This window comes from Octopus bimaculoides, chromosome 3, assembly GCF_046866305.1.
Source record: "Octopus bimaculoides isolate indiv1 chromosome 3, ASM4686630v1, whole genome shotgun sequence".
Lineage (NCBI taxonomy): Eukaryota > Metazoa > Mollusca > Cephalopoda > Octopoda > Octopodidae > Octopus > Octopus bimaculoides.
Genome location: NC_142930.1, coordinates 24,742,032 through 24,756,466, shown reverse-complemented (window position 1 = coordinate 24,756,466; position 14,435 = coordinate 24,742,032). Strand labels below are relative to the sequence as shown.

The following is a 14,435-nucleotide window of genomic DNA, read 5'->3' as shown; positions in this document are numbered from 1 at the left end:
GCACAGTTTCCACGTGATCACTTGTTTGGAATTTGAGATCTCTATGTCTGGGTGTAATATTGTTGATATAATATATTTTGGAAACTTTTCCACTTTCAGCTATCTGTGTAAAGCTGTGAGAAGTAGGCATAGATTCTTGTTTCAGTGAGCTAGGCTTCTCCCCACCTTAGAGAAAAGTGATTGCTTTCTTTGTTTGAGTTATTTACTGGGGCTGAATGGCTATGGATGTCACTTACACAACCACCTTGAGCACTTGGTCATGTCACCAGTGGTAGCAACCATTTCCTAAGGCTCTAGGGTAGTAACTGAGGACATGTTGAAGGAGCCTTTTTTTCAGTACACAAGGGAAAGCAGGCTGCTTCCTTCTTATCCCATTGAAGGTTTGTTAGACTTAGTAAAGTATCGTAGACAGCATGCATCAGAAATCTGATGTGTTGGATGTCAACCTGCCATTGATCTGACCAAGTTATGTTATATTTACTGTATTTTGACCCACCTGCTCCAGGCCCCTTTTTGGCCTAGTCCCACCAATCTGCTAGCTACTTACAACATCAGTGATTGTTTATTCACTGTTTTTGTATGTATTGGTGGTGATGGATTTTGTGTAAGATGTTGGCTGTGAGTACACAAGCTCCTCTACAGCAAGAAACCTACCCTGCCTCATTCTCTCATGCTTTTATCCCTCATCTTTTAGCATAAAACTGCCCTCCTCTCCTCAGGGTTTGTAGTCTTCCAAGCTAAATGGTGATCTCACTAGTGCTGGTAACATGAAAAAAGAGCACCTAGTACCATGGAAAATATGCTGACATGCCAACACTGTATATGGAGTATGAAAATGATAATGATGGGTGGATGTGTGTGTGTGTGTGTATATTATACATATACATAACGTGATCATGTGACTGACCAGATTATCAGATGTTATACATCACTGGTCACAATGTGCTTTGCATTGTTTTAGCTTTCAGATGACGCTATCCTGCTTGCTAGGTTAGCAGGCTAACATACCCCACTGATCACAAGGTAGACTGGAGCAATGTGAAATGAAGTGTTTTGTTCAAGAACACAATGCGCTGCCCAGTCTGGGTATCAAACCCATGGTCTAGTGATCGTGAGTGCAACAGCCTAACTATTAGGCCACACCCTTCACATACATGCACAGGTATAATTAATAGTATATTATCACTCTTTGTTATATGCTTGTAGTGGCACAGTTCTGGAGAGATTGGTGTTTCTACAATGCCGCAGAGTTTTTAGTGCATATTTTACTTACCACTGTCTTAACATTTGGTGATCAAAAGGATTATGACTTTTTGCTTTTCATAATTAGAAGATATTGTGTACTTCAATTTTAACTGGAGAAAAGGGAACCTTTTTTTGGTTGGTAGAAGCATGATTTGTTTTGATCTATTCCCTCTCTGCTCAATCTTGACAGTTTGGGCCATGTAGAGTGGCTTTTCTTGGGATTTCTTTTTTACTCTACTGTATATATTTTGTTGATTTAAAAAAAAAAAAAATGATTATCTCAGATTTTCACAGCTGTCATCATTTGTCTTGTTTATTATATAAGTTGGTTTCTTTATCTTGTTTATGCAGTTTCTAGATATTTATGTTGGCTGCTCTCATGATTTTCTAATTTTACACAAGATAATTAATCACATTTATATTGAAGTTGCTCCCTATCCCTACTTCCTTATGCTCAGCATAATTTGTGTTATTGGTTACTTTTGTGTGGTAAAATGCTGTACTTTAGAAAAACATCTACTACAGTCTCAGGCTGACTGAATTTCACTCTACTGAACTTCAGTAATGAGTGGTATTTAGTTGACTGAAATTTTGGTCAATGACTTTTACATTTGTTTTTTCTATGCTAGCATGGGTTAGACAAATGAATTAGACAAAAATTAAAGCATTGTTTTACAGCTGGATGGTCTTTGTACATTATAGAAAAGGTGGTGCTGAAAAGTTCCTGACTTTGGGTAACAGAAAATACAGGAGGATCAGTTAATTATGATTTTATCCAACATATTCCCCTCTCAGATTCACACACTTATTGTAGTGGTCCTTCAGTTTTTCTAAGCCCTGTAAAAGAACTTGGAAAGCCTTTTGCAATACCTGTGAATCCAGGAACATTTCAGTACCCCCTCCTATAGATTATCATCATTGTTTTAACATTTACTTTTCCATGCTTGCATGGTCAAACAGAATCCATTGAGCTAGATTCTTCTATGACCAGATGTCCTTCCTTGTTTCCAAGTATGGTAATATTCCCCAAATCCCTTTGAACACAAATTGCTCAATGGCCGTACATATTTTTGTAGAAGACTGGAAATGAGTGATAATGCTTGTATGATGGTGAAGCTTGTTTATAACTAGGATGCAATGTCAAGAAAAGGGGGACACAAACACACAGGCATATACGCAGTGGGTTTCTTTCAGTTTCTTTTGATTAAATCCACTCATAAGGCTTTGCTGACCTGGAGGTATAATAGGAGGAGACACTTGCCTCAGGTGTTATAGTGAGCCTGAACTTGAAACCATGTGGCTGTGAAGTGACCTTGACCAGGCCTGTGCTAGTGTCTCTAGTTATGTTAACTGGTATTGAGATGTTTTTCTTTATGTCAGTAACATAAGCTTAGTGATTTGATAAATACGGATTGATAAAATAAATACCAGACTGAAATAAATATTGTTCAACTGGTCCAATTTAGGAAATGTACACCATGTATGTTGTAAGAGACTTGGTGTTAGGAAAGGGATCCTGCAGTAAAACACTGTCTCAAAAAGGGTTCCACAATAGTATAATACACGGGCATAGTTCAATGCAAAGTACCTTGTGGGAGTCTCCTCTTTCTCTTATCAAACAATGGGGAATCTGGTTTGAAGTAAGAAAGGAATTCAATCCATTTCTGATGTATAAATGCTTGATATCTTTTGTGGAGATTGCTATATAATGTTTAGGCAGTGGAATGTCAGACACTGAGATCTAAGTGGTGGAAGCATTGATCAAAAAGAAGAATGGACATATGTTGTGTGCAGAAGCTGAGATGGAAGAGGTAATGGGGAGGTAGACAATATAGGTATTCATCAACTTGCTGTGTTCTGTTCCAACTTATAGGTTTTTTTGTTGGTGTGTGTTTGTGTACATGGATATTGCACATAAGTTTCTAGTGTGTACTGTATTTTGTAGCATGTCTTATTTTACCTTTTTATATATTATATGTTTTAATATAGTTTACTTTTTCTTTAATTTGCTTATTATTTTATTTTATATTACAATAGAGATTACACACACCTGTTTGAATAACTATGAATATATTTGCATGAAACTTATATAATATCAGGTTACTGGTTAAAAATAGAAAGTATGGTGTGTGTGCATGATATGTAAATTCTCTGCTTATGTAAAAAATCAATTGCATTAATATACTGGTATTTTTTTATTTTAGTTTTATAAACTGCTTTTCAAAACATTTAGTATAGCTCTTAGTTTATGATTAACATTTTGTTTCAAACTTATACATTTCTTTGGTGGATATAATCTTCACTGGAATGTCTTTTGGCTTTGGATTTTTTTGTAGCATAAGTGTATTCTTTCTTATTTGAAGCTATTTCATCTCACCTATGCTGCTAATTCTCTTGAGAAAGATTTTATCACCACGTTTTATTTCTTCCTCTTTCATAAATCACTAATTTTGTGCTTATATAATACAGTATAGATCTCTTCAAAGACAAAAAAAATTTTCTCTGTTGATCAATATTGATATTGGAATTGTAGTTAATAGGATAAAATGCAGAAATAAATATTTGTCATGCTGAAAAAGATGTTAATATCACTAGGTACCTGTTCACATAATTCATTGCCTTCAACTGGTTTGTTACAGAGCGCTTTCTGTCAGATGTTAAGTATGATGGAAGGATATTGTAACTTTGACAGCTTGTCAACTCTGGGAAAATAATTAACCCTTATGCCCCTAGAACATTGTCAATTCCCACAACTGAAATTTAGGATACAAATTATTTGTCAAACCCATCATGATTTATACAGAGAAATTTCCTCAGTAACTTAGTACATAGAACATTAAGCTTACTCCCAATGTTCATGAGTAATATATTGCATTTTATCTAGATAAAAACTGACTCATCATCATCATTTAGTGTCCATTTTCCATGCTGGCATGAGTTGTATGGTTTGACTGGAACTGGTAAACTGGAGAGCTGCGCACCAGGCTCCAATCTATTTTGGTCTGGTTTCCATGTTAGGAAAGGTTAGATGCCCTTCCAAACACCAACAACTCCACAGAGTGTACTGGGTGCCTTTTGTGTGCCTTGAATACAAAAATTTATCAGTATGTATGTATGTCTACACACACACACACATTGAAATGAATAGAATGCAAAAAGACCTGTTAACATTGATGGTTTCTTTGTATCTATCTCAGTCTTTGACTGGTCGATTTTATTTAGGTTGAGAAAGAAAAAAGTATTGACAGCTTGTTAACTCTTGGGAAATGAATTTTCTAAGATGTTGATATAAGATTAAAGAGAGTGTAAATTAATTTATAGCTTCAGTATGTTTATCTGGTAGCAATACAAAAACTGGTTGAAGTCATACATATCAAGTATGAATAAAAATATTAATCTACTACCCTTAATCATACCAAAGCTTATCATGATTTCAATTAATGGTTAGAAAATTTCTTTTGATATGTCATTCTTATAAGTAGCTGTATTCTTGCATTCATCATCTTGCTACTGTTTGATCTGATTCCTCTTTCATTTTCTTTTATTCTTTCTCTGTCTGAATTTCCAGTCTTTGATTGTGTTTAAGACTGATAAATGGAGCCATTGTACATAAATGTAATTAGTCCACAATCGCTGATAGGTTTTACACAGCATAATTTTAAGATTGTCATTCTCTTTTTGTTCTGCTCAAGTTAAACAACTAAACTTAGTCACAAGAACTAGTAGACTAGAAATGGTCTTTGTGTGCACTTATTGTGCTTGAATTAACAACTAGAATGATGCATGTTACTATGTCATGTGATGAATTTGAATGTTTATAGTGGGGATCTTTTCAACACAAAAACAGCATGATAGAAGGAACAGAAGTATGATAAAAGGTTGAAGACTATTTAGTTGATATTAGGAAGGAAGACGACCAGGTTGAGAACTAGTAGAAAGTTTATTGAGAACAATAGTGAGTGAGAAGAAAATAAAAAGCTAAAATTAAAGGTATTGTGAGTATGTGTGTGCACACATACACATTGCAAGAAATAAGGCTAGGAAAATGTAAAAAAAAAAAAAAAAAAAAAGAAATAATAAACTTTCAACAGGAAGAGAAGGGAATGTTTTAGAAACAGTTTGTGGACAATTGATTGTATTAGGAATGTGTATTTAGATATTTATATTGGAGTGTAAACCTGTGACCAAGGTTATATATTTGTAAAAAATAAATAAATAAATAAATAAAAATCTAGAAAGGTATGTCATTTAGGGGAAGGTAGGAGGAAAAGCTGGTGAACATGGGAAATGGTAGTTGTTGTGTAGCACTCATGGATGAAATATCTGAAATTAGTCTCAACTACCCAGAGTTACATCCTTTGATAATAAACATTAAAATTTGACTTGTCATAGAATGTACGAGGGTCAGCTGTAAAGTTCATAGGCTGACTGAGATACTCTCTTGGAATATGACCAAATGAAGCTTATTTTTCAACATACTCTCCCATGCAGTCCACACACTTCTTCCATCAGTGTTGCAGTGCTTGAATCCCATTGGTAAAGAAGCTTTCATTCTGTTGATCAAAAACATCAACAGTAGATATAATGTTATCATCATTACGATACTGGTTCTCACCAAGTGTTTATTCATGTTAAAGAATACATGATAATCAGATGGGGCCAAATCAGGAGCATAAGGAGGCTTATCAACCAGTTCATAGCTACAGTCACACACAGCAACCATTGAAACCAAGGACTTGGGTACTGGTGCACTGTCCTGATGAAATAAAACCCTTTTCCATCAGTTTTCCTGGGCGTTTAGTCTTGATAGCCTTTCATAACTGTCTCAGCAAGTTGGCACAGTGTTCTTCATTGATGTTGTGGTCCTTTTGAAGATAATCCATAAACACAATGCCTTTTACATCCCAAAAACCTGAGGCTATCACCTTACCTGCAGATAAAACAATCTTGGCCTTCTTTGAAACAGGTGAAAGGGTGGAGTGGTGTTTCCACTACATGGATTGTCTCTGTTTCTGGCTCAAAGTGATAAACTCAACATTCATCTTGGGTTAGGAAATGTTGAAGGAAACCAGCTGGATCTGCTCAAACAATGTCAGACTTTCTTGTAATGTGATCAGCCTGGTATGCTTCTGATCAAGTGTCAGAAGACATGATACACACTGAACAGAAACCTTCATCATACCAATTTCATTGTGCAGAATATTTGCAACTCTCTCACAGGACATGCTAATAACATTGACTCTTTGATTTATAGTCAATCACCTCTCATCCATCACCATGTGGTGAAGACAAACAATGTTTTGCTCAACGGTTTGCTCTCCTAAATTCAGCTGCTCGCTGTTATTTATAAATTTGTGTGTCCTTATTTGATTCTAGTATTTTAAACTCAATATATTTAATAAAATAAGTTAACTTCATAAAATAATCTATATGCCCAAAGATAGAATTTAACTGTAACAAGCCTCAATACATAATTTTTGAAATACTGTTGTGGCTCTAACATTGTTGCAGCACCATAATGGAGAATGGGGAAGTGGTCACAGCTTAGGATGAAAAGTTCTTCCTTGCTGATAGGCCCTATCTTTTTGTTCAATTGATCTGCAGGTATTTTGTGTATTTGAGGCAGTATATTTACATTTATATATACCAGTTCATTTAGCTCTATGATAAGTTTCAGTTTATCTGAGAATGTTATGTGATATGCTATTGACAGTTTGTAATTTGCTTAATGTCAAGAGTGAAGGCGCATGGCTTAGTGGTTAGGGTATTTGGTTCCTGATCATATGGTCACGAGTTCAGTTCCCAACGACATGTTGTGTCTTTGAGTAAGACTTTATTTCATGTTGCTCCAGTCCATTCAGCTGGCAAAAACGAGCAGTTACTGTATTTCAAAGGGCTACCCATGTCACACTCTGTGTCATGCTGATTCTCTCTGAGAATTACGTTAAAGGTATACATGTTTGTGGAGTGCTCAGCCACTTGCATGTTAGTTTCACGAACAGGCTGCTTCATTATTCAGATCAACTGGAACCCTTGTCGTCCTAACCAACAGAGTGCGAGTCAGTGTCAAGAAGTTTGAGTGATCTATTGGCTCTTACAAACATCCCCAAGGCCTATATCTAGTGTGAACCAGTTGACAAATATTGAGTTAAAATATTACTGTTTGATCTGATAGAAGTGTAATGAAATGATACAGTAAATCAGGTTTTTGTTTTTTACTTGGGGCATTTTTCTCACTTGGCAACTGCTGTTCTGTTCATGTTTGCTTTCACTACTGTTTTGCTGAGTTTACTCCTTTCTTTAGCTTGTTCTGTTGTCTCTCTGTTTATCTAATTCTCTTCCTCACATACTTTGTTCTTGAGTTACCCCAGTCTGGTTTACAGTTTTGAACCTTAGCTTTCTATTATTTCTATATGCCAGAACAAATTATTTCCCACAAACTATGTCCATAATTGGCAGTAAAAAACTGAAAGTAAAACATGTATAGCTGATATGTATATATTGGAAGGCAGCAAACTGGCAGAATCATTAGCACACTGGGCAAAATGCTTAGCAGCATTTCATCTGTCTTTATGTTCTGAGTTCAAATCCTGCTGAGGTTGACTTTGCCTTTCATCTTTTGGGGCTGATAAAATAAGTACCAGCTGAACACTGGGGCCAAAATAATCAACTTACTCCCTCCTCTGAACTTACTAGCCTTGTGCTCAAATTTGAAATGGACACACACACACACACACACACACACACACACACACACACACACACACACACACACACACACACTATTGGAAATAATATCAATGAATTGTTTGCTCTTTGTATGTGCAACTGTAGTTGGCAGGAAGGTTAGTATTCATTGGAGTTCACAGATTTACGTCATTTATGTTAACATTTGGTAAGTCACCATAATTTGTCACCAAAACCTGCAAACTTCTGTCAAAATTTGCCACCAGATATGTGGCCAGTCATGATTTTCTTTGCTGTAATTAAGCCTCTGATAACACCTGCCTGATAACCTTGATTTGGGAAGTCTTTAGCAGATATCAAATCCATCACCTACATTTGTCATTTACAGTGTTGGTAAGTAGTTTGTAGTGATGTACCTTTTCACTCTACATATAACAAAATAGTAAATTCTTGACTGACAACCTCCTGTTTCTGGTTACCATATGATATTCTGGTGTATACTATATGGTAACTAGATGGCTTTGGATAGGTTGGTTAAAATATGTTAAGGCATTGTTAATGAAGAAACTTTTTTTTACATTAGTTACATTTAATAACTTCTTATCCCTGGTATAATTTTGTGATTAAGATAGTACAAAATGTTTGACTTCTGTAACTTTACTGTAAACCTTACTTTTGATCAGATTTGTTTGTGGGGCATGCAATGTGTATTCTGATTATATCTTGAACTTTTGCAACATCATTGTGTGTGTGTGTGTGTGTGTTTAAGTATTTCATATTAACATTTTGAATGTGTGGTTAAGAAGTTTGTTTCTTAATCACTTGGTTTGTTCCATTATGTGATGGAACCTCTGTCAAAATTTGCCACCAGATATGTGGCCAGTCATGATTTTCTTCGCCGTAATTAAGCCTCTAATAACACCTGCCTGATAATCTTGATTTTAGGAAGTCTTTTAGCAGGTATGGAAGTTGCAGGCACGAGCCCGAGTGAAGCTGACTGCAGGTGCAGATCTCGGAGGTAGTAGCAAATCACAATAAGTGGGTTTGGTAGATGGAAATTGAAAGCAGTGTGTGTGTGTGTGTGTGTATAATACACACACATTTGTGTATATTTCCTTGATTTTGATAGCATACAACAGTAGTAAATAAATGCTGCCTTCGTCATTTGTTTCCAGTATTCTGTGTAAACATATCTGGCTAGAGGGAATATTATCTTGTTTGGAGTCATGTTCTTGTTGGCAATAAGAAGGGCCTCTTACCATAGAAAATTTGCCTCAATAAATTCTTTCTGACACGTATATGGAAAAGTAGACACTAAAATGATGATAATATTTACATTTTTACTTAAACAATTTTTTTAATTAAAAAATGATTTTTATTGTGTGATTCATTGTTTTATTTTATTTCATTTTAGATATAACTATGCCAAAACACAAATGCAAGCTGGCGATCAGAAAGTTTCTCTAGGTGCTAGTAGCCATATTTTGGCTGCTAGTCAAGCAGGTAAGTAAATATTAATACTTATTACATATATTTGCTTGTGAGTATATATTTTTCAGGGATGCATGTAAAAGTTTATAATATTCAAACCATCACCATTTTCATCAGATTTTTAATGTTATCCTATCTGCTTATTTAGTTGAATATTTTTACAGCAGGATAGGAAACTTGCTAGTATAAAATAATTCTTGTTTGATTTCAACCATTTAGACATTGGGAACAAGCTCTGTTAATTGTACATAATACCAGTGCAAGAGCCTTTAAGCAGTCATTTGACTTGCTAGTAATAACAAACAAATCTTTAAGTTATACCCCACTATCTTAAAAAAAGAAAAAAGAAGTGGTGGTTTGCGGACTAGTGCCAGTCTGCGAGCCATCAGCTGCCAGTATGTGCTGAGTTTTCAGAAAAGAACGAAACATTATAAAATGCTTATGTAATATTGTATTATATATTTACAAAATAAATATAAGATTAAAAAAAAAAGTCAACTTTTATTATATTCATTATATATATTGTTTCCAGTATAAATTAATGTTACTAAGAAATATTACTGGTCCCTGGCACATTGGAAAAAAAAAAAAAACCTACCTGTATGCCACATCAGATAGTTTGAGAAGCACTGGTCTAGAGTACACTGTAGCAAAGAATGGGGAAGGACTACTTGATCATAGCTAGAATGTCTTTGATTATTAGTCTGCTCAATCAGAGCTAGGCAAAGGTAACCAACATATTTATTGAAAACTTCCACACAGAATGCAATGTTTGCTTTTTTTTTTTTCCAATCTTGATCTATATGTTGAAGTTTTGATTAGAATAATTGGACTTAAAATATTCCTCATTTACTACAACTTGATTAGGGAGTTGATATTATATCTGCTAATGTGTATAAAATTGAATTGTCAGCATAAACTATTTATTGTATTATCTTTTTGAGAAATATACACCATGCTTAGTAAAATCATGTTATATTGAGCATTGCTAATAGATATTATCCTTTGATTGTACCTAATTGTACTAACAAGTTTAGCCAAGATGCTAGTGCAATTAGCAGTACCTATTCAGCTGTTTAATGCAGTAGAATACTAGTACTTAAGCAGAAGTTTATTGTCAGTTGCTATGCAAGAGGACCGCCACATATTGATCATTACAGTGCAATTTGTTATTGTCATCTTTCAGAAATGTTATTGTCACATTTTATAAATGTGAAATCTATAAAATTTAATGATAAAAATATTTTTGAATTTATATTTGATGTTCCATAATTGCTTTTTTTAATTGTTGTAACATTAATTAGTTCAATTTATTAATCTGTTTACTTTCAGGTGTTTTATCTTTACTAGTTGTCAATCCTGTTTTTGTTGCAAAGACACGCCTATGTTTACAGTATGAGCAAACTTCAGATCTTCATAAAAAAACATACTATAGAGGATTGAGTGATGCCTTAGTGAAAATATTTAAGCAGGAAGGTTTTAAGGGTTTTTATAAGGTAAATTCATCCACATCCTTATTCTGTTCAATTTCTTATTGCCCAAATGTTTGAAGCAAGTAAAACAATTATGAGAATAAAAAAAATGTACTGAATTTTAATCTTAGTGGTTGGAAAATTGAGAAGGCAAGAAATATATACTTGTGCAAGCATTTAATTTCTTTTATATTTGAAACTGCAATCACTACAGCAGTAATGAGATACAGTAGCTAGATAGACTACTGACCATATGGTTTAAGTTATATTATTTCATGGCTGAATGCTTACTGGAATGAAGAGTATCTAGCTGCTAAAAAAACCAAACAAACGAAAAATGATATCTACCTATTGAGCTGTCTTTTGTGCACTTACAATCTCTAATATATGTGTATAGTATCCATTCTTTTTTGTTTTTTGTTAAAATGTAGACTACTTTCAGTAGCAGGCATTTTTTTCCTCATCCAACAGATGTGGATAAAAACAGATTTTCTCACATTTGATGACAGCTTATGAATTCAAAGTTGTTGTGACATCTCTATTTCTGTCTCACTCATACATGAAATTAAATAGTGGTCATTGTCAAACATTTTTTGACCTTGTATGAAGATAGCTATCTATTCATGTGAAAACTTATTATACATGTGCTTCTATTTGGGATTTTTTTTTTTTTGCAAATTGGCATATAAATTATGGGAACATATGATGTCTTTCTTACTGCTAACCACTCTAGTGCATTTTTTTTTGCAACTGATGAGACTGAGGTGAGCTGAGTAGAATGTATGTGTGGTTTAGGAGTAGGGATGAGTACAACATTTCTAAGAAGTATTCAATAGTTCACTATGTAAATGTTGCAGATATTGTTTGTTATAAGTTAAAATGCAATCATCACCATCATCATGTGTTCTCATTCAATTTTGACATGTTTTGGATGGGTCATCACATTCTGAGACAGTTCTTATTTGGAGCTGCTACCTCCTTCTTCTGGTGGATTGGAGACTAGATATTGCTTATATATTCAATTTTTTGTCATTGTTTCAGTTGGCAGCTATCTTTCTTAATGCTAGCTGCTTTGGAGAGTATATTTCATGCATTTTATTGTAGAACCAGGAAGGTTTCTTTGTCGCTTGCAAGACTAAAGATCCTCTCTGATCTATGTTGTTTTTGTTTATCTAAAGCAAACATGGTATCTTGCTTTGTTTGGTGTTAAATGTGTTGACTCCTCAAGCTGTGTCATTGGCATTCTCAAGCCAATATTGATGATAATGATTTTTTTTTATGCAGCACTGACATGTAAAAAGCACCTTTGTTGGTGTCATGTATAAAGCACCCATGCTGGTAGCATGTAAACTCAGTACACTCTGTAAAATTCTTGGTGTTAGAAAGGGTATCCAGCCATATAAATCATGCCAAAACAGACAATTGGATGGAGCCTGGTGCAGCTCTCTGGTAGGCTAGCTTTTGTCAAATTCTCCAACCTATGCCAGCATTGAAAACAGACATTAAATGATAATGATGATAAGCATGAGTCTCTAAGTATTTCTACAGCTGGATGCCCTTCCTAATGCCAACCACTCAGAGAGTGTAGTAGGTGCTTTTACGTGTCACCTGCACGAAGGCCAGTCAGGCGATACTGGCAACGGCCACGCTCAAAATGGTGTCTTTTATGTGCCACGCGCACAAGCCAGTCCAGGGGCACTGGCAACGATCTCGCTCGAAAATCATACGGAGGCCAGTCAGGCGGTACTGGCAACGGCCACGCTCAAAATGGTGCATCTTATGTGCCACCTGCACAAGAGCCAGTCCAGGGGCACTGGCAACGATCTTACTTGGCTTGCCTGGTCTTCTCACGCACAGCACATTTCCAAAGGTCTCGGTCAGTAGTCATCGCCTCGGTGAGGATATATATATATATATATATATATATATATATATATATATAATCACCATTGAACATCTGCTTCCCGTGCTGGCCAGGCAGAAGACTGCACTATATATATATATATATATATATATTAGTTTGTGTGTAAAAAAAGCACTGCTGTTGGTGCTTTGTAAACACTTCTATAGAAAGTCACTATCATTCTGGCTTGGTTTCTATGGCTGGATGCTCTTCCTATCACTAATCACTTTAGGGGTGCATTTTTTCATGGTGCCTGCACTAGAGAGGTTAATAAACCCTCCAATTGTAGGGGCCTCACAATTTTACACTTTCTCCTCCACTCATTTTCCCCCAGTTTTAAACTATGTACTGGGTTTTTTCTTCATGGCACCAGCACCAAGGGACTTCTCAACCTAACTTCTGTTTGCTCATCAATCACTCTAGAGAGTGTGCAGGCAAAGGTGTTTTCCAATGTGGCACCAGCATACAAGGCGGTGGGGTGCCTTGTGTGCTGTAAGTATAGAGGGTACTCAATAATCTAAGACATACTTTTGCTAATTGAGTAGAGTAACAGTGGAAAGCTGGACTGGGAAGTTGCAAAGTAAAAATGAAACATGAATATAGTTAATTTATGTGAGATATTTAATCACGTGCATAATAATTTAATGGTCAGTTGGTGTAATGTTGCTATGAATTAAATGGATTTCAAATATACCTCACAAAGAAAACATCTGGTACTCACCACAACTTGTGTTACATGTAAATATTTTGGTGACTATTCACCCAATCAACTGCTGTTGAACTGAAGGCAATTATTCATATAGTAACACAATATTTAGCAGTTGCCAACATGCATGTATATCATACATGCCCTGAAGGTGACGCTTTGGCATGTCCTTGGTTGTGTTACCTAAATTAAACAAAAGAACACACAAGATTCTAGGCTATTGATTATTCTTTGTGCTTGCAGTTGTAAAACCACTTACCACAAATTAGTTAAAAAAAAAAAAAAAGACAAAGTTTTGTGTTACCATGACAAAGTGGATGTAATGCTGTGTGTGCTCATGTGTATAAATATTTATTGATTATGATTTTTTCACATCAATTGCAGACTATTTTGCTTTTTTTTTGTATATTATTTTTATAGGGTTTCATACCAGGTGTCTTTGGGGTTTCGCATGGTGTTATTCAGTTTGTAACTTATGAAGAAATGAAATCTATATATAACAAGTATCATGAGAGACCAATACACTACAGAATGGTAAGATTTGTTAATTTTCACCCTCCTTACCTCTCCCCTTCTCATTATCATTTCCCACTTGTTTAAAGAGGAAACTAACTGACAGATATCTAAATGATTTAGTAACAATATTATATCAGGTCGTCCCATAAGTTCTGTCCGATTTTACCTTCTTTAGAATTGAATGAAATTCAATAGCAATTTAGAATCATCATCATCATCATCGTTTAACGTTTGCTTTCCATGCTAGCATGGGTTGGACAAATTGACTGAGGACTAGCGAACCAGATGGCTACACCAGGCTCCAATCTGATTTGGCAGAGTTTCTACAGCTGGATGCCCTTCCTAATGCCAACCACACCGAGAGTGTAGTGGGTGCTTTTAGGTGCCACCGGCATGAAGGCTACGTGAAGGCGGT

General features: G+C 35.3%; 1 protein-coding gene across 3 annotated transcripts in view; it reads left to right on the top strand.

Moving 5' to 3' along the window:
- Positions 1-14,435, top strand: part of LOC106878287 (solute carrier family 25 member 32) — a 103,588-nt gene that overhangs the window by 26,283 nt on the left and 62,870 nt on the right. For all 3 annotated transcript variants that reach the window (XM_014927464.3, XM_014927465.3, XM_052966606.2), the window contains exons 3-5: positions 9,347-9,435; positions 10,756-10,919; positions 13,925-14,038. In XM_014927464.3, the coding sequence (XP_014782950.1) occupies positions 9,347-9,435; positions 10,756-10,919; positions 13,925-14,038 (367 nt within the window). The remainder of the gene's footprint in view (positions 1-9,346; positions 9,436-10,755; positions 10,920-13,924; positions 14,039-14,435) is intronic.